Consider the following 26536-nt stretch of genomic DNA (forward strand, 5'->3'; position numbering starts at 1 on the left):
CTTCCATCACCACTACTTAAATAGTGCAAACGGGGAAACATTTTTTCCCACCAACACCTACTCTCTAGGATTGTTGTAAGAAATCAGTTTGAAGGGCAGTATTAATCTCAGAGGAAAGGGGGAGAGGCACCAAGTTCCATTAGTAGAATAAAATGGGTTGTTAGTAAATTCAGTAACAAAGAGACGAGACTTTGTGGAAAAGAGGACAAAAAACGGGGGGGGCGGGGGGGCGATAATTGTACCAGGTGTGCATCCTTGGAGCACAAAAAAAAGCGAAGAGGCAGGAACACGGCAGGAGTCTGGTCCAGTGCAGCTAGTCTCAGTAAGCTTGGCCCGCTCTTGAACTCCTGGTGGCCTGCCAGTGGTCCCCACCTTAGGGTTTTGATATTACAATGAGATAGTCCTGATGCAGAGAACAGATCATAGAACTGTACGTGGCCTGTGTTAACTCCTTGGAGAAGGATCTAGAAGCTACTTGGGGGAAGGATTTGTGAGGCAGGCAAAAGTGAAGTCATTAGAGAAGAACTGTTGACAAAAGGGTTAAATTGAGCCTGCTCATTGGAGAAGCCTGAGTGGAATGAAGCAGCTTGGTTTTTTCTCCCACCGGATCCAGGCAGTGTCAGCGATCAAAGATATTTGCATGCCCATGTCTTACCTGTTTTGCTCATTATCAAGGCCACGTGCAAGGAACCCTAATGAGATCAGGCAGGTGCTCACTCCCCTGGCTTGGGGTCAGAGCCTTCATAGCAGCCTAGTCCCTCCTACATAGCAGGGGCTTAATAAATTTATCACCTTCTCTTGTCCTTTCACCTCCATCTACATACAACCCTCTGCTCCCTCCAATCCCCAGAGATCACATCTACTCTCATACTCATGGTACAGCCACCACTACCAGCAGGGTAACATTGGGTCTGATCCCTACCTTTCATTTCTCCTGAGTGCCAGCCCCTGTTCCTAATTCCTGCCAGAATCACCCACTGTTCTCATAAAAGTCTGCATGTTTGAAACCAGCTGCCCACTCCCCTGAGTTGCAGCATTCTCCAATGAGTTCCAAACTCTAAGGCATTCCTGACCCTTTTCGTCAATCTGGGATGCTGTAACAAATTACCATAGATTGGGTGGCTTAGACAAGGAATTCTGGAGGCTGAGAAGTCTGAGATCAAGGTATCTGGGTGAGGGTTTGCTTCCTGGCTGTCTCCTCATTGTATTCTCACATGGCAGAGAGGAGAGAGAAGCAAGATCTCTTGGGACATTTATAAGGGCACTAATCCCATTCGGGAGGGCTCTACTCTCACAACCGCACTGAAACCTAATTTCCTCCCAGAGGCCCCGCCTCTTAATACCATCACACTGGGGAATAGGTTTCAACAGATGAATTTTGAGGGGACACAAACAGTCCATACATTGAGTAACTTTTCCCAACATGGAGTCATCAAACCTGTAGCCAATTTCTTCAGAATAATGCTTATATCAATGTCCTTTTCCATTCCCATGTCCACCACCACTGAAGCCCTGTCACCATTTTACTCCTTATTTTTCTGGTAGAGGTTTAATTGATTCCTCTGCTCCAGTGTTCTCCTCACTCCAAATAGTCCGCCAAACAGCACTGCCAGCTCTGCTTGAGCATTTCCCCTTCCCAGTTCACTCTGTTGTTTTTTAGGTGTAAATGTCAGAATCCTTACCCCGGCCTCCCTCTCCAGCAGACTTCTAATCTCTTACCCAAATCCTCCCTATGTTACTACTATTTGTACTACCGTAATAAATTTCCACAAACTTAATGGCTTAAACCAGCACAGATTTATCACCTTACAGTTCTGGAGGTCAGAGGTCCAACACAGTTCTCACCGGGCTAAAAGCAGGGTGCGTTCCTTCTGGAGGCTCTAGGAGAGAATGTTTCCTTGCCGTTTCCACCCGTATCCCTCGGCTTTTGCCCTCCGCTTCATCTTCACCGCCAGCAAGCTTGCCTCTCTCTGAACGTTCTTCTGCGGTTACATCCCCTTCTGACTCTAAAAGCAGCTGGGAAGCGTTCTCTTTTAAGGACCCATGTGATTAGATTGGGCCCACCTGGATAATCCAGGCTACTCTTCCCATGGCCTCCTCTCAGGATCCTCTTTTCCCATCACACTCAGGTATTATGTTGATGTGACGCTCACCTTGGGTAATGTTTCCTCTTGTGAGCAATGTAAGGGTTGAGACACTTAAGAATGGCTTTTTTGTTTTTCTCCCTTAGTCTTTCCACATTCGTTACACCTGGTGAGATTATATGACTTCTGTTTATTTGCAGCCGAACACTGATCTTCTTTTAAAGGATCACGTGTTTAAAAGGCTAATAGACAATTTATTAGAAGGTATAAATCCTCTTAGATTTTTGTCCTAAAATATCTGTAGTCCCTTTTGCCATGTACAGGAACATTTTCACAGCTGGCCACCTTGTGGAGGAGGGAGGGGCCTTTTGCCCACCATACTCCCCTCATTCACATCAATGTGCAGATCTTCTAACCGAGCCACCTATACTCCCACCTCTGCTCACTTCCTCCTCCTTTCCACTGGCCATCTCATTCCCACCACTTCCTTTGTTCACATCCATATCAGGATTTCATGATCAAATCTTCTCTAAATGGAACTTGTATCCTGCATCTAACGTCTGATCACTGTTCTCATTACATATGCACACAATCACACACATACATCCCCGACCCATCTCTTTATTTTCCTAGAATCTCCTAGAGGAATCAGTTCCATCATGATGATGGTGATGATATTGACAATGATGGCAGGGGCCTCTCAAGGACTCTGATAAAGAGGGAATCATTTTAAGGCTGCCACAGAAACAGGCTTAACTGCTATAGTGTTTAACGGAATCAACTAATAGTTCAGCATTTTTAAAAATTTTTATATCCCTGTACTTAAGATCTTAATGCGAATTTTCTTTAGCCACTAACCAAGATTTTACTTTAGGACAAAACTCTAAGAGGATTTCTATCTTCCACCTAATTGTCTGCTAGCCTTTTAAACATGTGATCCTTTAAAAAATGATTAGTGCTGGGCGGCATATTAACAGGAGCCATATGATCTCACCAGATATAACGAATGTGGAAAGACTAAGGAAGAAAACAAAAAGCCATTCTTAAGTGTCTTGAACCTTACATTGCTCACAGGAGAAAACATTACCCAAGGTAAGTGACACATCAACGTAAGGCCTGAGCGTGATGGGAAAGCTGATTTCCGCGATCATACAGTTATGCCGCTAGTTTGTTAGGTGCTAAAACAATTTCCTCATTGTACTTGTTCCTAATAAGTATGGAACAGTTTAGTCTCTACAAAAAGCAGGCTAAACATTTTCCCCTGCTGCCGGATCTCTGGGTTGAATGTCCGCATAAGAAGGACACGATTATACGTCATACAGAAACTCTTCCTGAGAAATAATAAGCTTTTAGAGGGCATAACTGCTGTTCCCCCAGTGGAGGGCTAGAGTAGGGTTGGAGGGAACTATTAGAAATACAGTAGGTCTGAGTTGAGGCACTGCTGCCCTGACAGCCAAAGATATCATTGATATCTTTAAGGATAGACATTTTCCCAAAAGTTCAATGAGTGAGGGAGTATGTGAACAATAAGTAGATTGTTAAGACACAGCTGCATGTAGTTAGCACCACAAGTCAATCATACTATGTTTTGATATTTGGAAAATAATTATCCCATTTTTCTTTGAATGTGCAGTAGTAGTAATAGAAATGATAAAGAAAGAGCCATCTTGGAGATAAACAATAGAATAAGCAATTCTAAATCTGTTGGATTCCTTGACAATATGCAGGAAATGAGCTGTTAATGCAGGGCTTACACCTGCAACGTATAAAACTAGTTTTTTCAGCAGACAAAGGGAACAAAGTCAAGATTCCTATATGGCAGGAAAGATCAGAAAACTACATCTAGCCAAATACGAATAAATGCAATAAAAGTATTATGAAGTGTGAATGGAGCACAGAAGAAAGAGAAATTCCTTTCACCTGGGATCTGGAGAGCCTTTTCTGGAAAAGAGATGGCCAAAGAAATGGGTGGAATTTGGGCAGAACAGGATGTAAGGAAGTGAATTTAAAAACTGATTCTAAAATTCATATAAAAATGCAAAGGACCCCAAGTACCCAGAACAACTTTGAATAAGAAAAATGAAGTTGGAGGACTTACACTATCTGATTTTAAGACTTTTTGAAGCTACAGTAATCTAGAAGTATGATATTGGTATAAAACTGGCAAATAAAATAATGGAACAGAAATAGAATGTCCAGAACTAAACCAACACATATACGGACAACTGATTTTCAATAACGGTGCAAAGGCAAATCAGTGGAGAAAGGATCTCTTCAACAAATAGTGCTGGAAGAATTAGATATCCATATGCAAAAAAAAAAATGAATTTTGCTCCATACCTCACAGCATACACAAAAATTAACTCAGAATGGATTATAGATCTAAATAGGAAATCTAAAACTGTAAAACTTCTAGAAAAAAACGCATCAGATTAAACATTTATGACTTGGGTTTGGCAAATATTTCTTTGCTATAATACCAAAAGTATGATCCACTTAAAAGAGAAATTGATATACTGAACTTTATCAAAATGAAGACAGTCTTCAAAACTCTTCAAAAACATTGTTAAGCGAATGAAAAGACAAGCCATAGAAACTATTTGCAGATCGTATATCTGATAAAGAATTTATATCCAGAATAAAGGACTCCCAAAACTCAATAATAAAGCAAACTTCCCAATATGACAATGAGCCAGACTTGAAAACACACCTCACAAAGATATCCAGATGGATAATAAGCATATGAAAAGATGCTGAATGCCATCAGTCATTAGTGAAATGCAATCAAAAACCACAATGAGATACCACTACACACATACTAGAATGAATAAAATTAAAAAGACTGACCTTACATGGCATTGGCAAGGAAGTAGAGCAATAAGAATTCATCTACACTGTAAGGAATTTACAGTAATACACTTATTTTAGAAAACTGTTAAGCAGTTTCTTTAAAAAAGTAAACACCTTACCAAAAAAAAAAAAAAAGGTAAACACCTATCTACCATACGACCCAGACATTCCTCTTCTAGGTGCTTTAGAAAATAAAAGCATATGTCCATACGAAGAATTGTAACCGAATATTCATTGCAGTTTTATTTATAGTAGCCAAGATTGTAAATAACCCAAAGATCCATCAGCAAGTAAACGGATAAACAAATTAGGGTTTAAACAAGTAGGGTCTAAACACTACTCACAATGAACTACTCAGCAATAACTCAGCACTAAACACTACTCAGCAAAAAAATAATAAACTATTAATACACAACATGGATGAATCTCAAAATAATTATGCTGAATGAAAGAAGTCAGACAAAATAGAATAGATACTGCATGAATCCATTCATACAAGTATCTTGAAAACGCAAAGCAATATACGGTGATAGAAAGCAGATCAATGGTTCCAGGGGAAGAGATGGGGAGGGAGGGATTACAAAAGGGCAGGAGAAAACTTTTGTGGGTGATGGGTGTGTTCATTGTCTTGACTGTGGTGATGGTTTCTTGGAGAAACACTTAGGGCAAATGTATTAAATTGTATACTTTAAAAGTGTTAAAAATTATTTTGCCAAGTATACCCCAAAACTATTTTAAGAAAAAGCAATTCAGTCCTGACCCACCTCAATGCCTCACTGGAGTGAGATTATAGCCCCTCAATCTGTCTGCCTAACAGGAAGGGGCAGGGGAATTTCTCTCATGGAAGATAACATACGTAGCATCAATGGATTTTTCACTCACAATGTCTGCCAAGTAATAAAAAATTTCTAGACATGAAAAGTGTCAAGACTGCATGATTGATAATATGAGAATAAGAAACATTAGACAACAGACGCAAACCCATAGATGATGTAAAGAGTTAAAAATAAAGACTATACGATAATTACCTTTAATATATTAAAGAAAATAGAGGAAATTATGGGGAAATAGATGACAGTATAAAGATGTTCACCAGAGAAATACACTGGCATCTATTTTTAAGAAAAATCAAACTGATACTCTAGAACTGAAGCTTTCAGTTCTGGAAAACATGGTGAATTGAGCTGATTTGGATCTCTTTTAAGTAAAACTTTTAGTAATGCTGGATAAAATACAACAACAACTAAAATAATATAGGGCTAGCTATGAAGGAGAGAGAAGTTCCCAGGTAACATATAAAGAGGACACTTAAAGCCAGAATGGCAAGTTTGTAAGCTGATGCCACAACACTCTGGAGGGAAGGGGTTTAAATCTGCAGTGAATAGGGCTATAATGTCTATTTAGAAAAAATAGGGTTCATACCAGATGTAGAGACTTCCTTTATAGAAACCTCCCTCATAAAAGTTATTGGATGAGCTGCCCCTTCATTGAAAGGGAGACTGAATGAACTACACACACACACACACACACACACACACACACACACACACACACACACACACAGGAAAGGGATGAAGAAACTGGTGCTTCCAGGGTCTCTAGGAAAAAAGTCTCCCATAAAAAATCTAAACTCCAAGCCCACGTTTCATGTGGATATGGAATCCAAATGTATACTCTATTTATGATTCAGGAATTCCCAAGCAAAAAACATAACAATTCCAGATTGATCAAATTACTTGGGTCCTTAGGATAAGCAATACAAAATTGTTCTCTAGGGAAACTTTTATAAAGCAGAATGTATGGGACAATCATAGGAAAAAATAATGCTTGCTGGAGAGCTCACACTACAGTACACATGCATACATGCACAGATACACACACACACACACACACACACGACAAAAACTAGAAGTAAGTAACTGGCCATGAGGGAGAAGTAGCTTACCCCAAAAACCAGGATGATTAGTATTCTGGAGCGTAAAATTATGAAACAATCTAAAAGAGAGCATAAAAGAAATATGAATGAGTCATTAAAAAAATAAATCATAGAAAACATGAAAAATCAGGACATCATGAAAAAAAGATCAATTTTTTAAAAGAACTAAACAGAACTTATGTAAATAAAATATATATAACATCTGATATATAAAATGCAATGGTTATTGCAGAATATTGAGTAGAGTTCCCTGTACTACACAGTAGGTCCTTGTGGCTTATCTATTATATATCTAGTAGTGTGCATATGTTACTCCCAAACTCCTACTTTATCCCTCTCCCCACCTTTCCCCTTTGGTAACCATAAGTTTGTTTTCTATGTCTGTGAGTCTGTTTTGTAAATTTGTAAAGTTCTTTTTTATCATTTTTTTTAGATTCAACATATAAGCGATATCATATGATATTTGTCATTCTCTGTCTGACTTACTTCACTTAGTATGATAATCTCTAGGTGCATCTACGTTGCTACAAATGGCATTATTTCATTCTTTTTTATGGCAGAGTACTATTCCATTGTATATATGCACCACATCTTCTTTACCCATTCCTCTGTTGATGGATATTTAGGTTGCTTCCATGTCTTGGCTACTGTAAATAGTGCTGCAGTGAACATTGGGGTGCATGTATATTTTCAAATTATTTTTTTTCTGGATATACGCCCAGGAGTTGGATTGCTGGATCATATGGTAGTTCTATTTTTAGTTTTTTAAGGAACATCCGTGCTGTTCTCCATAGTGGCTGCACCAATTTACATTCCCACCAACAGTGTAGGAGAGTTCCTTTTTCACCACACCCTCTCCAGAATTTATTGTTTGTAGACTTTTTAATGATGGCCATTCTGACTGGTGTGAGGTGATACCTCATTGTAGCTTTGATTTGCATTTCTCTAATAATTAGTGTTGTTGAGCATCTTTTCATGTGCTTTTTGGCCATCTGTGTATCTTCTTTGGAGAAATGTCTATTTAGGTCTTCTGCCAATTTTTGATTGGGTCATTTGTTTTTTTGATATTGAGCTGCATGAGCTGTTTATATATTTTGTGATAACCTATATGGGGAAAGAATCTGAAAAAGAATGGATATATGTATATGCATAACTGAATCACTTTGCTGTATTCCTGAAACCAACACAACACTGTAAATCAACTATACTCCAATATAAAATAAAAATTAAATTAAAAAATAAATAAAATACACTAATAATAAAACAATTCACAGGGTGGGTTAAACAACATTTTAACTTGCAATATCTAGTAAGTTCATTAAAATTCAAGGGTAATCTCTAAAATAATTGTTTAAAAAGAGAATAAAAATAAAGGGGCCAAAATAAAGCCTTCAGAGTAGGCCAGTCACTATTCTAAAAGTTCTTTATATATTTCATCACTTAAGGCTCACAAGCTTTGAGGCGGATAGTATCCCTTTTTATATATGAAGGAAATGAATCTCAAAGAGATTAGGTATCCTGGTGAAGACTGCACAGTTAGCAAGTGATGGAACCAAGCCCAGACAGGCTATCTCTAGACCCCATGCTCTTAACCACAACTGCAAGGTATAAAGCAGGAAAGGAGAAAAGCAAAGTAAATAGAAATCACAAAATAAAATGCTAGAAATAAAACATCATTGGTAATCACGGTATATTTAGATGAAATAAACTCACAAATTAAAATTTATAAATTTCATTTGTTAATCTGAAACAAAGCAAAATTTAAACTTAAAATAGATTGAAAGTTTAAAAGAATAACAGAGAGGGGTCAAAAGTTAGAGATAGAACAAAAGATATACCAGAGGAATATTAACCAACAGAAAGGGAATCATTCAAGCCTTCCCCACATGCACTATTTACTTGACACCCAGCTTGATTGGCCATTTACTGGTTCTGTGCCCGAGCAAAATACTGAATTTCCCAGAGCCTTAGTTCTCTGACCTGTAAATATAAGAAACAGTCTCTCCCTCCATCCAGCCAATTTTTATTGACCACTGACTGTGTTCCAGGCACTGGTCAAGCCACTTGGGACCTATCAGTGAACAAAATAAAGATCCCTGTCCTTGCAGAATTTATATTCTAGTAGAAGGAGCAGAAAATAAACAACAGACAGAATAGTCACGTGAACTGTAGAGTATGACAGGTGATAAGCGCTGTAGAGAAAGAGCCATAGAATATGGTCTGGGAAATGGGGGTGCCGGGGCAGAGATAAGGGAAATGCAGTCCCCAGTTTACAGTGAGATGGCCAGAGTTGGCCTCATTAAGAACATCGAGAAGGGGGTATTTGTTGCTAGGGCTTCTGTAACCAAGAACCACAAACTGGGTGCCTTAAACAACAGAAATTTATTGTCTCACAGTTCTGGAGGCTGCAGTCAAGGTGTCAGCACTGTTGGTTCCTTCTGAGGACTGGAATCGACACTGGGAGGGAGAATCTGTTCCAGGTCTCTCTCCTTGGCTTGTAGATGGCCATCTTCTCTCTACATCTTCCCATCCATCATCTCCCTTCTATGCATGTCTCTGTGTCCACATTTCCCCTTTTTATAAGGATACAAGTCCTATTGGATTAGGGCCCACCCTAATGAACTCATCTTAACCAGTTACATCTGCAACAATCCTATTTCCCAATAAGATCACATTCTGAAGTATTGGGGGTTGGGACTTCAGCATATGAATTTGGCGGGGGGGAGACAACAAAAGGCATTTGAGGAAAGACTTGAAATAAGTGAGGGAGGAGCCATGTGAATATCTAGGGCAAGAGTGTTCCAGACAGAGAGACCGGCCAGGGCAAGAGCCCTATGGGTACATGTCTGCTGTCTTCATGGGACAGCAGGGAGGCCATTGTGTCTGGAGCAGAGTGAGCCGGGGTGGGGGGACAGGAGATGAGATCAGCCGAGGGGGTGGGGGGAGGAAAGCTTTGAGGTTATTGCAAGGACTCCAGCTTCTTCACTGAGTGAAATGAGAAGCCATTGCAGGATTTTGAGCAGAGAAGTATCCTGACTTAGCTCCTATTTAAAAGGGTTCTTTAAGCCTCTGTGTTGAGAGTTCTCACCGTAAGTTTACAAAAAATGAACTTAAAACAGAGGCCACTTAGTGCCCAATAAATGTCACCTGTTATTGTTTATAAGGGTGCTGGTGGTGTCCTACCCAGATTTTACTATCCAGTGTGTTATTCCCAGCTGCTGGGGATGCTGGCCTACTAGTGCCTCCTTCTCTAGACAATTGCCCTTTGGTCAAAGTAGAAGTTGCCTTACCCTGACTGGCTTGGTTTACCAAAGGTCATGCCCCTGCCTCAAGAAAGAATGACTCTGTGATGCAATTTACGCCTCTTGTCTGATGGAATGAGCACATGTGACATGTTGAGGAGACTCACAATGTTCTTGAGAATGTTATACCAGCAGAAACACTGCCAACTTGGGGACAGAGACAGAACAAGAGGAAAGAAGGCTGGCAGACTCCCCCAAATTTTACATTCAGGGAACAGGTTGATAAACTACTCAGTTACAAATACATTCTACCCTTCAAGAAAAAGGAAGGACAATTTCAAGGGTAGAGCTGCAGGCCCAGAGGGCAGCCATGTGCCACAGAAGATTATTTATGGGCCTTGCAACCTAATGGAATTAGCACAGTTGAATTCTGAAATTGCTTGGAACTGGTGACTCCTTTCTCCTTTCCAGTTTCTCCCTTTTTGGACAGGAATGTCTAGAACTGGTAACCTATGCTTGTCCCACCATTGCATTTTATGAACAGATAACTTGTTTCTAGTTTTACTGGTCCACAGATGGAGAATTTTTCCCCAGGATGGATCATACAAAGGGTCTCACCCATACCTGACTTAGATGAATAAGATGATGTCATTTGGGACTTCTGAGCTGATACTATTTTGACTATATATTGGACTTTGATTTCGCGGTGTAATATTTGAAACTTTGAAGGATGTTGGGATAAGATGGATGTATTTTGCATGTGGGATGGACATGAATCTTTGGGGCCAAAGAATGTGGTAGGATAATTCACATACCCCCCAAAAAAAATGTCCTTTCCTAATCCCTAAAACCTGTGCATATGTTACCTTGCATGGCAAAAGGGACTTTGCAGGTGTGATTAAGTTAAGGATCTTGAGATGGGAGATTACTGTAGATAATCCAATGTTATCACAAATGATCTTATAGGAGAGAAGCAGGATGGTCAGAGACAGAGATGTAAAGTGGAAGCAGAGGTGACAGTGATACAGGGCCTTGAGCCAAGGAGTGTGAGCAGCCTCTGGAAGCTGAAAAAGGCAAGAAAATGGATCTTTCCCTAGAGCCTCTGTATGGAACACAGCCCTGATGACACCTTGATTTTAGCCCACTGACACTGATCTTAGACTTCTGCACTCTAGAACTGTAAGAGAATAAATGTAGGTTGCTTTAAGCCACTGAGTTTTTGGTCCTTTGTTACAACAGCAACAGTAAATGATTCAGGAACCAATGAACATGTTGCATGTGTTGCCTGCTGTGTGGTCATAAAGTTCTTTGTATCTGACCCAGGAGTCTTGTGCCTTCTGCCAGCTTCCACAGAACTGTGTCATGCTAACTTGCTAGCTTTCGAAAGGGGTCAAATCTTAGACCTTTCACAGTTCTTGACATTTAATTAACAAAAATGATGGTATCATCATGGGTATTTTTCTATCTTTTGAATATCCTTCAGTCTTATAATAAATCTATTTCTAAATAAGATACCACTTAAATAGTTTTGAATCTTAATAATAAATAACCCATGGTTTAAATTTTGTTACTTAAGTTATTAATAATATTTGCATTAGTAAAAGTTATTAAAATCAACATTTTAATGAATGAAAATAGCAAGTTTAATGAAAATAGCAAGTTTCTTTTTGCAAGACTGTGTGTTAACTACAAGAAATGTTCCATGCTTTGTCCTACTGTTTAGTGTTAGATTCTTAAAGAATAATATTTTCCTCAAAAGACATTATGGGAAAGGGTTTTCTTTCGGTGGAATAATTCCTAAATGAAATCTGGTGCATGACTCAGACCACTGGGATCCTAGAGATGATAGAAATTGAGACACTATAAACATGGAATCATTTTTAAATGAAATTGGATGTGAAAGCAAAGAAGCAGAGAAAATTCTGGTGCAGTATATGGATTTATTTTTCAGCTTAAGCAAGACAGGTGGTAAACAAATCCATAATGAAAATGCCACCCAGAGATTAGCAGCTGGCCATGCATGCAGCGTGACTGTGCAAAACCAAGTCGTTTCCAAAACAGTGTGCAGGTTTGATTCCTTCATGAAATTAACGCTGGGTTGCCCCAGGCCACCTTGAATATCTGTTGATGGGGTATTTATAACCCATTCACCTTTCCAGCTCAAAGCCCACACACTAGCCACATGACCGTCACTGCCACATCTGCCAGGTAAACAGACAGCCTAGCATATAGCACTCTTCTTGTTCACTAGCCAATGGCACAGTAGTGTGACTAGACACAGTTACACCAACACAGAGACACGGGAGGCACCTCCCCTCACCCAGCTGACAACCTTCCATACATTTCTGGGGATAGGATTGTCCTACAATGTACCATGAATTGGTACTCATCCCAGGAGAGGAGGGGCAGGGCTGTCTCCAGGTTTGAGCGTGGGTGGCTGTAGGGTCTCAGAACTGCTGTTTCAGCACAAGCAATAGAAACGCTAGCCACCGTGACCACGAGAAACGAGACTCCTGACGTCCCGGTAGATGCTCAGGCCCCTGACAAAAGCTGGGCTCAGTTAAGGGTTGAGTGGGAGTTACAGACCTGGGGGATGCTACAACAAGAGCTAAGAGGCAGCGCCCTGGTTTCTACTGCTTTGGGTACATCCAGCCTCATCCGAATACAAAACAATAAATTCACAAAATATTAGAACTGGAATGGATCATCTACCGCAGACCTTACAGTTAAAAAGGTGGCAGCCCAGAGAGGCAAAGCAACTTGCTGAAGGTAGAGCGTGGTAGTGGCAGGTAGGAATGCAATATGCCAAACCCCATTCAAGAACACTGACACTGAATACGTGGCCAAGTTTTTCAATGACGAGGAGGATGAGACAGTGTAAATACTCGGTTCCTCACAAAGCCCCAAATGTGTTTAAAGGTATAAACACTCAGCTTAATCAACATTCTTCTGAGGGGGCTCTCTTCTCTCTCCATCTTTCTGTCTCTCTGTCTCTCTCTCTGTATCTCATACACAAACACACATAATCTTGGTGAATGAAGATTTCTTGCTATACAAAGACAGACCCAACATCTTCAGGAAGACACTTTACAAAACATGCCTCTCAAGCCAAGTCTTTGTGTGAGGTCTGGGCAACTGGCTTATTTTCTAGAACAATAGGTGTTTCTGAAATAAGGAGATCATCTTCCCCAAAGGAGGAGTTCTGGTCCGTGTGGACGAAGTTGGGGATGTCAAATTTCATGAGCCTGTTCAGCTCCTCCTCTGGCTGCCCACTGCGTCTGATGGCTTCCTGAAGTTGAACTTCCCTGTCGAGGGCTGTGGTCTGGAGACCACCTTTGGCCTTGTCCAAGTGGTCCATTTCATTGATGTAGCAGTGAAAGAGGGACCTGGATTCCTCATTGCCCTGTCGAGAAAAGACCTTATCTGGTTCCATTGGCCTTCCAAAGTCTGACACAAAGCTGTTCATTCTGAATCTCTTCTCCGAAGACTCTGCATTGCTGTAAAGCAAAGCAAAATAAAAGACTGCTTACACTCCAGCTTAGTTATCTGCAGAACCATGGTTTTCGGCATCTATGGAATGCAAGTCCCTGTACACAGCATGCAGACAAACATCAGAACTGAGAGACGTCACTTCTGAACATGCACAAATAAACCCAAGGCAAAAGTCACAAGGTGAGGGCCCTTGGGCCATCCTGAAAAGAGACCTTTTGCTGAGGGATCCTTGATATTCTTCATCACACACCAGTGTTTCTCAGCGGGACCCTTGGATCATCTGCATCAGAATTACTTGAAGTGCTTCTTAAAATGCAGAATTCTGGGTTACAGTCCCTCAGGATCTCCGGAGGTGGGGACGGGTAGTCTGTAGTTTCATAGAATCCCCAAGGATCACTACTCGTGGTCAGGTTTAGAACCACTGGCCGACATCAGGCCAGCCTGAACAACAATACTGTCTCACAGGGGTGAGTTTCATGTTTGTCAAAGCACTGTCATATCCATTTATCTCACCCCATTCTCAAAACTGACCCATGCTGGGCTTCCCTGGTGGCGCAGTGGTTGAGAGTCCACCTGCCGATGCAGGGGACGCGGGTTTGTGCCCCAGTCCGGGAAGATCCCACATGCCACGGAGTGGCTGGGCCCGTGAGCCATGGCCGCTGAGCCTGCGCGTCCGGAGTCTGTTGCTCCGCAATGGGGGAGGCCACAACAGTGAGAGGCCCACGTACCGGAAAAAAAAAACAAAAAAAAAACAAAAAAAACTGACCCATGCTGTCACTTAGGCCAAGAATTATTATACCCATTTCACAAAGGCATAAGCTAAGGTAAGGAGGGGTCAGATTTCCTGCTTGATTGACACAATCAATTATAAGAGTGCAAAAATACTCCAGTTCCTGATTCCTTGTTTCATTTAGTGTGGAACAAATTAGCAATTCAATGGTAATAAATCGGTGAATGGATGAATAAAATAACTCTCAATGAGTCCCATGAGTGCCTGACAGAAAGAGCAGGGGCAAACTGAATAACCTGATAGCCCACCTACTTTAATCACCATTCTTTCCAGGTTTATAGAAAGGTGACTCCCACACAGGTAGTGACTCCATAAGGTCAAGAATCATGTCCGAACACTTGCAAATCCAGAATAGAACCTGACAACAATTAGGCTCTGGAGTGTGTAATCTCAGTGATTTCAGTACTTAAATCTCTTCTTTCCCATCCCATCACTCAAGATACAGCACTTCTGACCAAGTTCTCATGGGGCAGGGGACATGGAATCAAGTTACAGGTATGAAAAATCTGATCTTAAAAACTAACCGCCATACTGTCTTGATTACTGTCGCTTTGTAGTATAGTCTGAAGTCAGGGAGCCTGATTCCTCCAGTTCCGTTTTTCGTTCTCAAGATTGCTTTGGCTATTCGGGGTCTTTTGCGTTTCCATACAAATTGTGAAATTTTTTGTTCTAGTTCTGTGAAAAACGCTAGTGGTAGTTTGATAGGGACGGCATTGAATCTGTAGATTGCTTTGGGTAGTAGAGTCATTTTCACAATGTTGATTCTTCCAATCCAAGAACATGGTATATCTCTTCATCTATTTGTATCATCTTTAATTTCTTTCATCAGTGTCTTATAATTTTCTGCATACAGGTCTTTTGTCTCCTTAGGTAGGTTTATTCCTAGATATTTTATTCTTTTTGTTGCAATGGTAAATGGGAGTGTTTTCTTAATTTCACTTTCAGATTTTTCATCATTAGTGTATAGGAATGCCAGAGATTTCTGTGCATTAATTTTGTATCCTGCTACTTTACCAAATTCATTGATTAGCTCTAATAGTTTTCTGGTAGCATCTTTAGGATTCTCTATGTATAGTATCATGTCATCTGCAAACAGTGACAGCATATACCCTGAGAAAACCATAATTCAAAAAGAGTCATGTACCAAAATGTTCACTGCAGCTCTATTTACAATAGCCAGGACATGGAGGCAACTTAAGTGTCCATCAACAAATGAATGGATAAAGAAGATGTGGCACATATATACAATGGAATATTACTCAGCCATAAAAAGAAACGAAATTGAGTTATTTATAGTGAGGTGGATGGACCTGGAGTCTGTCATACAGAGTGAAGTAAGTCAGAAAGAGAAAAACAAATACTGTATACTAACACATATATATGGAATCTAAGAAAAAAAAAAGTCATGAAGAACCTAGGGTAAGATGGGAATAAAGACACAGACCTACTAGAGAATGGACTTGAGGATATGGGGAGGGGGAAGGGTGAGCTGTGACAAAGCGAGAGAGAGGCATGGACATCTAGACACTACCACACGTAAGGTAGATAGCTAGTGGGAAGCAGCTGCATAGCACGGGGAGATCAGCTCGGTGCTTTGTGACCGCCTGGAGGGGTGGGATAGGGAGGGTGGGAGGGAGGGAGACGCAAGAGGGAAGAGGTATGGGAACATATGTATATGTATAACTGATTCACTTTGTTATAAAGCGGAAACTAACACACCATTGTAAAGCAATCATACTCCAATAAAGATGTTTAAAAAAAAAAAAGACAAGAAGAAAAAGTGTTTGAGAACAGCGATGAACGTGCCAGCAACCTGTGACCTGAGAAGCTAAAATGTCACCTAGGAAAAGAGGGAACTAGCACGTTTGGAAAAAGTATTGTTAGGACTGCTGGGGTCACACCATCCCCCAATTCCAGGCTAAGAAGCTCTGAGTACTAGCTTTCCAGCTTGCCCGGAGCATCAGCTGAGTGTGAAGGCCGACCCAGAAACCCAGCTGTGTACAGCAGCTCTTCTATAACCCAGGCTACATGTTCTCAGGATTAAATTGAGTCCACTGACCACCATCCCCGCCGCTTGCTGAAGAACGAAGGTACAGAAGACTAGGAGTGTTTTTACCCTCCCCAGGGCAGAGCCCAGGCGATAGACACTAAGATGCCTTCCCTGTTTCACCCCCGCTCTTTTCTCTCCCCATGACCCCTGGGTGTGGTAACGGTGCAATCTGTCTGATTCTCCCTCCCTGAGAACAAGGGAAAAGCCCATCTTTGTTCTCTTAGAGTCTGGTAAACATTAAATACTCAACAGACCACCCTGTTCTTCCTCTTTTGTTTCCCTGATAAATTAAAAAACCTGTGTGTGAAAAATTGTGATCACGGACACGCCTTGCTTCTATTTCATTACTATTCATCTCATCGTTGGGCAATATTTACGTACTGAAATCCATAGATCTTAAATGTAAACTTCAGTGTGTTTCTATTGATATATACAGCCATGTAACCACCCTCCCAGTCAAGACATAGAATATTTCCTTTCTTCTGGAAAGTTTCCTCCCGTTCAATTTCCAGCCCCTTCAGGTAACACTGCTCTGATTTCTATTTCCATTGATTAGCTTTGCCTGTTCTTGAACTTCCAGTCAATTTCCACCTCCCAGAGGCAATCTGTTTTGATTTTTATCACCGCAGATTAGTTTAGCCTGTTCTTGAAATTCATACAGATGGAAGCGTGCAATATATAGTCTTTTGTGCCTGTATTCCTTTGCCCAGCATTATGCTTTTGAGGTTCGTCCATGATGTCGCATGCAGCAGTAGTCTGTCCTTTTTCTTGCTCAGTAATATTCTGTTGTACAAACACACTACAATTTGTTTATTCATTCTTCTGTTAAAGGGCATTTGGGTTGTTTCCAGTTTGGGGCTGTTATGAACATTCTTGAAAAGTCTCTTTGTAGATACACATTTTTATTGTTCTTGAGCAAATACTAAGAGTAGAATTACTGGGTCGTATAGTAGATGTTTCTTAACTTTATAAGAAACTGTGGAGTTTTCCAAAGTGGTTGTACCATCTTACACTCTCTCCACAACGCATGAGAATTACAGCTGTTCCACATCCTTTTCAGCACTGGGTGCTCTCCATCTTTGTAATGTCGGTCATTCTCGTGGGAGTGACGTGACACTCAGTGTGATTTTAATGAGCATTTCTCTGATGTCTAATAATATTGAGCATCTTTTCATGCCCTTATTGGCTATTGGTTTATCTTCTTTTGTGAGGAGCCTGTGTGTGAGAATTTTGCCCGTTTTAAAATTGAGGTTACCTTTTGTTATTGATCTGTAGAAGTTCTGTCATATATTCTGAATACAAGTCTTTTGGTAGATGTATGTGTTGCAAACATTCTCTGGACCTATGACTTGTATTTTCATTTTCTTAAAGATGTCTTTTGATAAGCAGAAGCTTTACATTTCAGTTAACTTCAAATTATTAACTTTTATCTTCTATGTTAGTGCTTTTTATATCCTCTCTAAGAAATAATTGTTGACCCCCAAATCACAAACCCTTTGCTTTCTTCTAGAACCAATACAATAGCCATGAACCACAGATGGCTATTTATTTAAATTTAAATTAAAATTTAAATTTTGGTTTCTCAGTCATATTACCCACATTTCAAGTGCTCAATGGCCACATGTGGCCAGTGGCCACCTACTCACGCAGCACAGAGAACATTTCTGACATCATAGAAAGTTCTATTGGACAGAGCTGTTCTAGGAGCTTCTACTTTGGGTTTATGATCTATGTTGAGATAGGGGTCAAGGTTCATTTTTTCCCATATGTTTACCCTGTTGTTCCAGGACTGTTAAAAAAAAAAAGGAAGAAGAAGAACTTTCCTTTCAATTGACCTTATACAAAAATCACTGTATTCTACACACAGGTAATGAAGGATAAGAAAATGAAAAAAAAATTCCATTCACAACAGCATCAAAAAAAATAGTATACTTAGGAATAAATTTAACAAAGGATGTGTAAGACCCGTCCACTGAAAATTTCAATGTTGCAAAGGGAAATTAAGGAAGACCTTAATATATGAAGAGATATACCAGGTTTGTGGATTGGCAGACTTCAGGTTAAAAGCCGTATTACCATAGACTTAAACTACTGAAGTGTCCTTCCTTCAAGGGCCAAAATCCCTTCTCCCTTCTGTTTTTGTATGCTAACTTTTGTATGTTCACTCTCCAATGCCTTCCAATAGTCATTCATTATATTTTGTCCAGATTTTATTTTATTTATTTTTTAATTTATTTTATTTTTGCTTGCATTGGGTCTTCATTGCTGTGCATGGGCTTTCTCTAGTTGTGGTGAGCAGGGGCTGCTCTTCACTGCGGTGTGCGGGCTTCTCATCACGGTGGCTTCTCTTGTTGCGGAGCACGGGCTCTAGGCACACGGGCTCAGTAGTTGTGGCTTGTGGGCTCAGTACTTGTGGCTCACGGGCTCAGTAGTTGTGGCTTGCGGGCTCTAGAGAGCAGGCTCAGTAGTTGTGGTGCACAGGCTTAGTTGCTCCGTGGCATGTGGGATCTTCCCGGACCAGGGATCGAACCCATGTCCCCTACATTGGCAGATGGATTCTTAACCACTGTGCCATCAGGGAAGTCCTTTGTCCAGATTTTAAATTGTTATCTGCAAGGTTATACTGAAACATGCTACTCTGCCATTACTGAAACTGGAACCCACCTGCCTAATTCCTCTTGGCCCTTCCTGAATCATCTTAGGTGCCACCTTCTTCCCTGACTCCTCCAGTCTGAGTTGGGATGTTCTCCCAGAGAACTGGGTGCTTCTCTCCATCTGCCTTCTCACTCTGTATTGAGCCCATTTCTTTACTTGTCTAGCACCTTCCTTAAGACGATCAGCTCTTGCGGCAGGTATTGTGTGTTTCTTGTCTATGTCCTCAGTACCCAGCACGGTACTAGGCATAGAGTAGGTGCTCATTAAGTTTTTGTTAAATGAGTGAATGCATCAATCATGAAGAGATCACAAAACTAAAGCAACTCTTGCCTTGGCAGGAGGCCTCTCCTACAGTTGCAGAAATCAATTCGAGGGCGTACCCAGGGTTGGCAATCAATTTGAGGGCATACCCAGGTAAGGCTGAAAATAAGGACTGGTGAGCCTTAATAGACAGATGGTCTGTTACTAGAGATCCTGAGTGTGACTCCAACTCCAGAGGTACAAGAGATTCAGCAAACTAGCCACATCTAGGACTGCCCTGCACCTGTTTCTGGCCAAGGGAAGCACTGTCTCTGACTGTACCCTGCAGTGCTCCCCACATCCCCAAGCTCTGTCCTAGACTCTTCTATGGCACCAATGCCTTGCATTGTTGGAGCTCACAGACCACAGAGCTACTGCAAGGGCATCTTGCACCTTCTATAACTGGCCCACCTTGGAGGCTGCAGGAGACTCAGGTTCCACTGGGGAGACTTCCCACCATTTATTGGTAAGAATGGCTTCAATAAAGCCCAGTGAACTCTCTCCCCGCCCAGTGGTTACCCAGTCTTTAAAGCGGACTAGCCCTCATGAGTCACACCTGAAAATGTTCTTGTACACTTAATGTTGGAATAGCAAGGGATGCTCAATAATTAGGCAGGGGGGGATTCTGCTGCTGGATGTTGCCTTAATTCAGTTTTCAGGAAACATGTGCCATATTGTTAAGGCTGTCTTTCCAACCTTATAAAACATGTCCTGGTAGATAACCTGGGTGCCATGACGGAGAGAAGAAGGCTAGTCGCGAGTTTCCCATCCTCTGAAACTCAGTTGGCATATGGAAAAGTAATGCTCACTGGCACCTATCAGAGCAGTTAAAACAGCTGAAAATCAACTTGTTCTTCCACAGCCTTGGTTACACCTGTGAAAATTTAAAATTACAAGGGCTAACCTCTTAAATACCACCTTGATTAAAATGATAATTAAAACCAGAAGCCATAAACTTCAATAACTGGAACACTGAAAGAACGAGAAACTGTGAGATGTTGACTGAGCTAGCAATTAATATCATGTTATAAGTATCATAAAGAAAGGATACTGAAGAATATTTGTACTATAGACTGAATGTTTGTGTTCCTCCAAAATTCCCATGTTGAAACCTAACCCTCCAAGTGAGGCCCCAGTGAGATCCCTCTCTCCTTCCTCCATATGAGGACACAGTGAAAAGTCCATCATCTATGAACCAGGAAACAAGTCCTCACCAGACAGTGAACCCGCCAGCACCTCAACCTTGGACTTCTCAGCCTCCAGAACTGTGAGAAATAAATTTCTGTTACTTACAAGCCATCTAGTAAATATCTGTGGTATTTATAGGAGCCTGAACATACGAAGACAATTAGAAAATTCAGAATCACCAAGAATTTTAGTGTCTTTCATTATTTTTGTCACATTCCTACCTATTCTATATTTTGTCATCATGAAACTGAGATCTAGCTAGCGTGTTTGCAAGAAGTTCTCCCGTGTCATCCTAACTTTTGAAAGATGACAACTGTTTATTTTGATAGAATCTTAAACTCACTTGTTTTACTTATTTAAGAATCTCTAGTCCTCATTTTCAGCTTGTTATAAGAAATGCAATTTGGATTTAACCTATTGATTGTGACATCCCCAAACTCCACCAGCCAGAGTAAAAAGACTGTTCAGACTGTTCTGATTCTTGGTCTTTTCTCCTTCTCACTCTGGGTTGTGTCATGTATTGTCTGAACCTGTGGGATTTTCTGTACCAGAATAGAGATCCTCCATCGTGAGCACCCATCCAGTCCTCTGGCATTTGCAGTGCATGTCATTTGCTTCCATGACACTCCCCTGCTCACAAAACTTTCATTGATTCCCCAAACTCTTCTGCCTGATCTTTCAGACCATCCTCTTCCACATCACATGGCCTTTCCAGTGTCAGCTCCCACCAGTCCCCTCGCCAACCCTACTGTCCGGCCATATGGGACCTGACTGTCCCCCTCTGAGCCTTTGCTTGTGCTGTTCCTCCTACCCCTTCTCTGTCAAAATCAAATACGTCCTTTTCTGTCCAACTCAAATGTCCCTGCCTCCATGGAGACTCTCTGATCTCCCAGCAGGAAGGAATCTGCCTCCCTCTGTGCTCCTTTCGATTTTACTGACCTTGCCTTACAGGATGCAGCCCTTCCTGTCTCATGTCAGAGCTATTTGGTATGCTCTTTTCTCTCCCATATACTGCTGTGCTGTACGCTATTCATCTTTGCATCTCTCAAAGGGCCTTGCCATCATTCGACGCTCAATCAATGCACCGGACGGCTGTATCTGCAGGTGGTCCAGAGCCCTGATTCCTGTGAAAGGCACAGCCCCCTCCAGTGTTTAGGGATGTGCTCCTTCCTCTGGGACCCTACGGGAAGTTAGGTCAGGAGGGCAGACTTCTCCCACCTTCGCTGGCAGAGGGAAAACACCCGTAAGATTCTGGGTTATTCCCTTAGGAATTTTCCAGATTTATGATGAGTTTTTACACATGGAGCGCCTGCTGCTGTACTGAGTCTTAGCATGCCTGACTATCCTCAGGTTCGCCCCAGTCATGAAAAGGGGTGGGCAGTCCAGCCTGTGGGAGCCTAGTGTTTCCAGCAGTCACTTTCAGTGGACTTTTAGAGATGCGTAAGCCAAAGACCTACTAAACTCTGTGATGAACCACCAGTGAGAAAATAATAATAACCGTTTCACAGGAGCCATAGCCTGTGCTGAGAGCCTTATCTCACGTAACAAGCCCTAACAGTGGCACCAACCAAATCCTTGTGTGTGTGAACGTGCCTTTTGGTTGCTTTCGTTGGTAGTTCCAACTTACCAGGCAGATGTCAGTCTCTCTGAGGCAAGAAGGATTCTGCTACCTGAGGATGACCCTCAGCACACCCACAGCTGTGCACTCAGGATACACCTTGTAACTGATGGGGAATTAAAAGTGACTCCTGAACAGAGGTATATAACTTGGATCAGATACATAAAGCAGTTGGATTTTTTACCTGTTGATAAATGGAGACCTTTCAGAATGGCGGCTCTACCTCGGGAACCACTCTGCACTACATCTGCACTTAGCTGGTTCCTGTGACCTTGGTCATTAGCAAAGGCCTTGAGCACAGACATTCTCTTGCTATTAGCTTTTAGGTGCGCTGTACCCCTCCTTTAGTGAGTGTCATATTCAGGAAAATTGCAACTCAAGGTAAAATGTAAGTTCCATTTTTACAAGGTCACCTGTCCTCACTCCTAAACGAAGACCATCCCCACCTGGACAAAGTGCACTTAGCAAAGGCTACAAAAGAGGATATTTGAGGTGTATGATGTCTGGGGTTTGATCATTTTTTTTTTTAAAAAAGTCCAAAATATTCAACATAAAAATGTGGTACAAGCCTTTCCCGTACTCTTTCTCTCTGGCAGATTTATGATAATGGGGTTATAATACTTTAACAAGACGGTAAAGAGAGTAAATAGCTCCTTAGCAGAAAAAGCACAGGAAAAATGGTTCTTTTATCTTCATTGTCTTTAAAGGATCCAGGTAAGAGGGGTTTTTTTCCCACACACAACAGCAGATATTCCATGAGAAAAATAATCCCCGTTAAAGCTGCTTCTTGGACCTAGAAGCTTTTAAGAAAGGCGATGTCAGCTTTATAAGAGTCTTTCTCCCTCTTTGGTCTGCTTTACTAGTGCTCACTCATATCTGGTTCTTCTCTCCTCCTGGAAACACAGATTACCCTGCCCAACCAGGCGGTCAGGTGGCTGTGGCTGGTTCTGGCCAATGATCTGTGAGAGGAAGGGGTGTGTGCCACTTCCTGGCTGAAGGACAGAAGGGCAGGTGTGAGATCTCTTCATGCCCCCTTCCCTGTCACAGGAACCCGGGAGGCTGAGCCTTGGAGATGCTGCAGCTACAGTGGAGAAGCTTCTGTCCACCCCTTGCTGACCCTCAGAAGATGCGTAGCTTGAACACAATGAAAACCCATGTTGTGTTTTACTGAGATTTGCGGAGCTGTTTGTTATTGTCTCATAGTCTGATTATGACACATCCTCTCCTGAACAGAAGCCAATGAGTAGGCAGTGACTCTAGAACTGAAGTTCTTATGCTAATATGATCCCAAGTTGGAAACTTCAGGGAAGAAGCCTATCTGTCATCCTTGTATCTTACTCCTTTCAAGGGAATGTTTGTGCTCTTCCCTGTATCAGCAATGATGAGCTCCTAGGGAGACGCTCAGCCTGCCCGGGACACCTCCATGGAGGAGGAGATAGAACTGAGTGGTAGCTTCAACACTAGTCCATTTTGAGCTTGCAGACCTGATTGGGGATCTTAACCAGAATGTCGGCGTCATATTCCAAAAAGATACTTACTGCCTGATATCCTACTTGAGGAAGTTCTTTGTGACCAACTGCCCAGGGAGCCTGTTATATAAAGCAGTCAGAATTCAGACATCCTTCCGAGCCATCACCAAGATTCTCTGCTTAGTCTCCTTTCTAAAATCATCTTACTCTTTCACTGAGAGACACACCCAAGGTGAAGCTAGGGTAGAAGGAAGCCACACTTTGGCATGTGTAGCTCCAACGTGAACGCGTAGGGCCTGGTTGTCTCGCGGGAGGATGGGTGTCCTCTTCTCCCTCCTGCTCTTTACCTGCACCCCTCAGCTCTCCCCAGGATTCCACCAGCCACACAGGGGTGGACTGATCTTCGCTGAGAGCTGCCCGCTGTGAGCCCAGCATGTACCAGCAGCTCCACAGGCATCAGCTCACTTAACCTTTACAGTACTCCTAGGAAGCAGATACTATTTTATTTTTACAAATGAGGAATCTCAAGCAGAGAGAGGTTAAGAATCTAGTAAACTGTTCCAGTACATCTGGAAATGTTTGACTCCAGAGCCCATGCTTGATCCAATATGTGATCAAAGAAAACAAATCTGATTGCTTGCTAATATCTTTGTTGTAATATAAGAAGGAGATTTAAAATGACTGACATGAGATAATTTAATGTAGTGTTAATAACAGGGGCTTTAGAGTCAAAGAGACTTTAGTTTGAGGCCTGGCTCCAAAGGTTTTGTTTGTTTTGTTTTGGTTTTTTAACCTGTGAATCATCATATGAGTTGTTCAGCCTCATTTTTCTCATCCGTAAAGTGGGAAACTTTATAAGTTGAACACTTAAAGGATTTACTTCATCTTTTTGTGAAGCTTGGTGAGATTACACATATAAAATGATCAGCAGACCCTGGCATGTGGCAAATGTTTTAAAAAACTGCTTTTATTATTAGTCTCAATGATTTATCATTCTTTTTTCCATGCCTAATTATCACAGGCACACTTAAAATTGATTGTTTTATATTAAAGTTGGCTGAATGGAAAAAATAATGTCTATTTTAGAAAAAATTCCTGCCAAATAAATGCCAAGTTTACTAAGATCTAAAATCCTTTTTAACTGCTCCATTTAGGGATTTTTCCACATGTCTGTTTCTTTCAGTTTGCTTATGATATACTACAGCCAAATGCCATGACTCACACTGCCTCAGACTCAAGAAAGCATTTAAAATGTGGTCCTGAGGGCTGATCCCTTATTGTACTAAAACTAAAAAAAGGTTAGACTTTCTCCTCAGCCTCATTAAAAGCATGTAGAGTTACAATGACCCCTGTTTGAGATGACTCAGAATCACCATCAAGAGAGAAACCATCTACTAGAAGGATGAACTGCCTATTGGAAGACTGGAAACTCAAGTCTCAGCTACCCAGGGTCGACGTGAAATGTTAAGGAAATGTATAAGTCAGTGTTCGTGTGTGTGTGTGTGTGTGTGTGTGTGTGTGTGTGTGTGTACACTTCTACATCTATCTACCCATCCATCCATTCATCCATCCATCTGGGGTAGGGGAGGGGGACAGATTTATTTTAAGGAATTGGGTCATGTGATGGTGGAGGCTGGCAAGTTCACAATCTGTAGGGTAGGCTGGCAGGCTGGAGACCCAGGGAAGAGTTTGAAGGCGGGCCTCTGCCAGAATTCCTTTTTGCTCAAGGGAGGTCCATCTGTTTCTAGGAGCGTCTTCCCGTGATTGGATGAGGCCCACCCACATTATGGAGGATGATGAGTTTTATTCAGAAATGGTATCTTATCTAAAAAAAAACCCTTCACAGAAACATCTAGAATAACGTTTGATTAAATATCTGGGTGCCATGGCCTAGACAAATTGACAAATACAATTAATCATTACAGGAAGTCATGTTCCCTTTTGGGCTAGGGTGTTCCCATCTGTAAACTCACCTGCATCCTACATCAAACAAATAGATCTCAATAACCCTGCAAAAATCCATCTGTCCCTCCGAGGAGAAGGAAGATAAAGGGGGTTATTATTCCCTGGCCACTCTACAAGATGTACCCTAATCTGAGTTTGTCCTTGGCTTCTCTTACTACTGCTGTAATCCACACCATATTTTTAAAGTGAGGTAAAGGCATGTTCAGATGTTTATGAGAACAGGAGATAGAAAAGGGAAAGTTCATACTATTTTAGTGGCTTTTTAGTGACTATTATAGAGATTCTCAACCATGCATCTCCATATGCTTCAATAAAATGATCTTTTCTTTTCATTTAACATGTGTTTACATTTTTTTCCAGACCTCAGTGTCTGAAAATAGGTGCGTGATGGGCTGAACTCTTCTCTCTACGTGCAACTAGTTGTTATAGCTCAAGTGCAGGCTGAAGACTGAACAGCAGATGCCACAGACTGTGTGATGAGACACAACAATGAGAATGCCGCTGCCAGGCTGTGAGGATGAAGGGAGATGCCGATGGAAACGTGAGGATTTGTGCTCAGTTTCTTCCACTTACTCGCTCAGGTCGCTCTCTACCCATCCCCATCTTGCTCTGTGCCCCAGGAAACTGACCTTTGATGGAGGCTCTGGCCACCGGTTGTGGTGTGGGCTTCACCAGTGGGGAGCAAAGGTAAGAAAGGGGTAGGAGAGGGGAAGAAAGGTCTGGATATTTATTGGAGGCTCCCTCCCTGAGAGGTCGCACTGGACTAGCTGTGACTCTGGACCATTGTTCCTCTCAGCCAGCCTCTCTGCAGGACTCCTGGTTGCCAGTCATGACCCCCTTCAGATCTAGTGCATCTACTCCTCAGTGTTCTGAGCCCTGGCATCCTGCACTATCCTG

General features: G+C 41.7%; 1 protein-coding gene across 1 annotated transcript in view; it reads right to left on the minus strand.

The window, feature by feature from the left end:
• Positions 1 to 13215: 13215 nt before the first annotated feature.
• The window catches only part of MRAP2 (melanocortin 2 receptor accessory protein 2), a 37517-nt gene continuing 24196 nt past the window's right edge, over positions 13216 to 26536 (minus strand). Inside the window, exon 3 of the mRNA XM_060167687.1 lies at positions 13216 to 13609. Coding sequence (XP_060023670.1) covers positions 13216 to 13609 — 394 coding nt within the window. The remainder of the gene's footprint in view (positions 13610 to 26536) is intronic.

Source organism: Lagenorhynchus albirostris, chromosome 12 (assembly GCF_949774975.1).
Source record: "Lagenorhynchus albirostris chromosome 12, mLagAlb1.1, whole genome shotgun sequence".
Taxonomy (NCBI): domain Eukaryota; kingdom Metazoa; phylum Chordata; class Mammalia; order Artiodactyla; family Delphinidae; genus Lagenorhynchus; species Lagenorhynchus albirostris.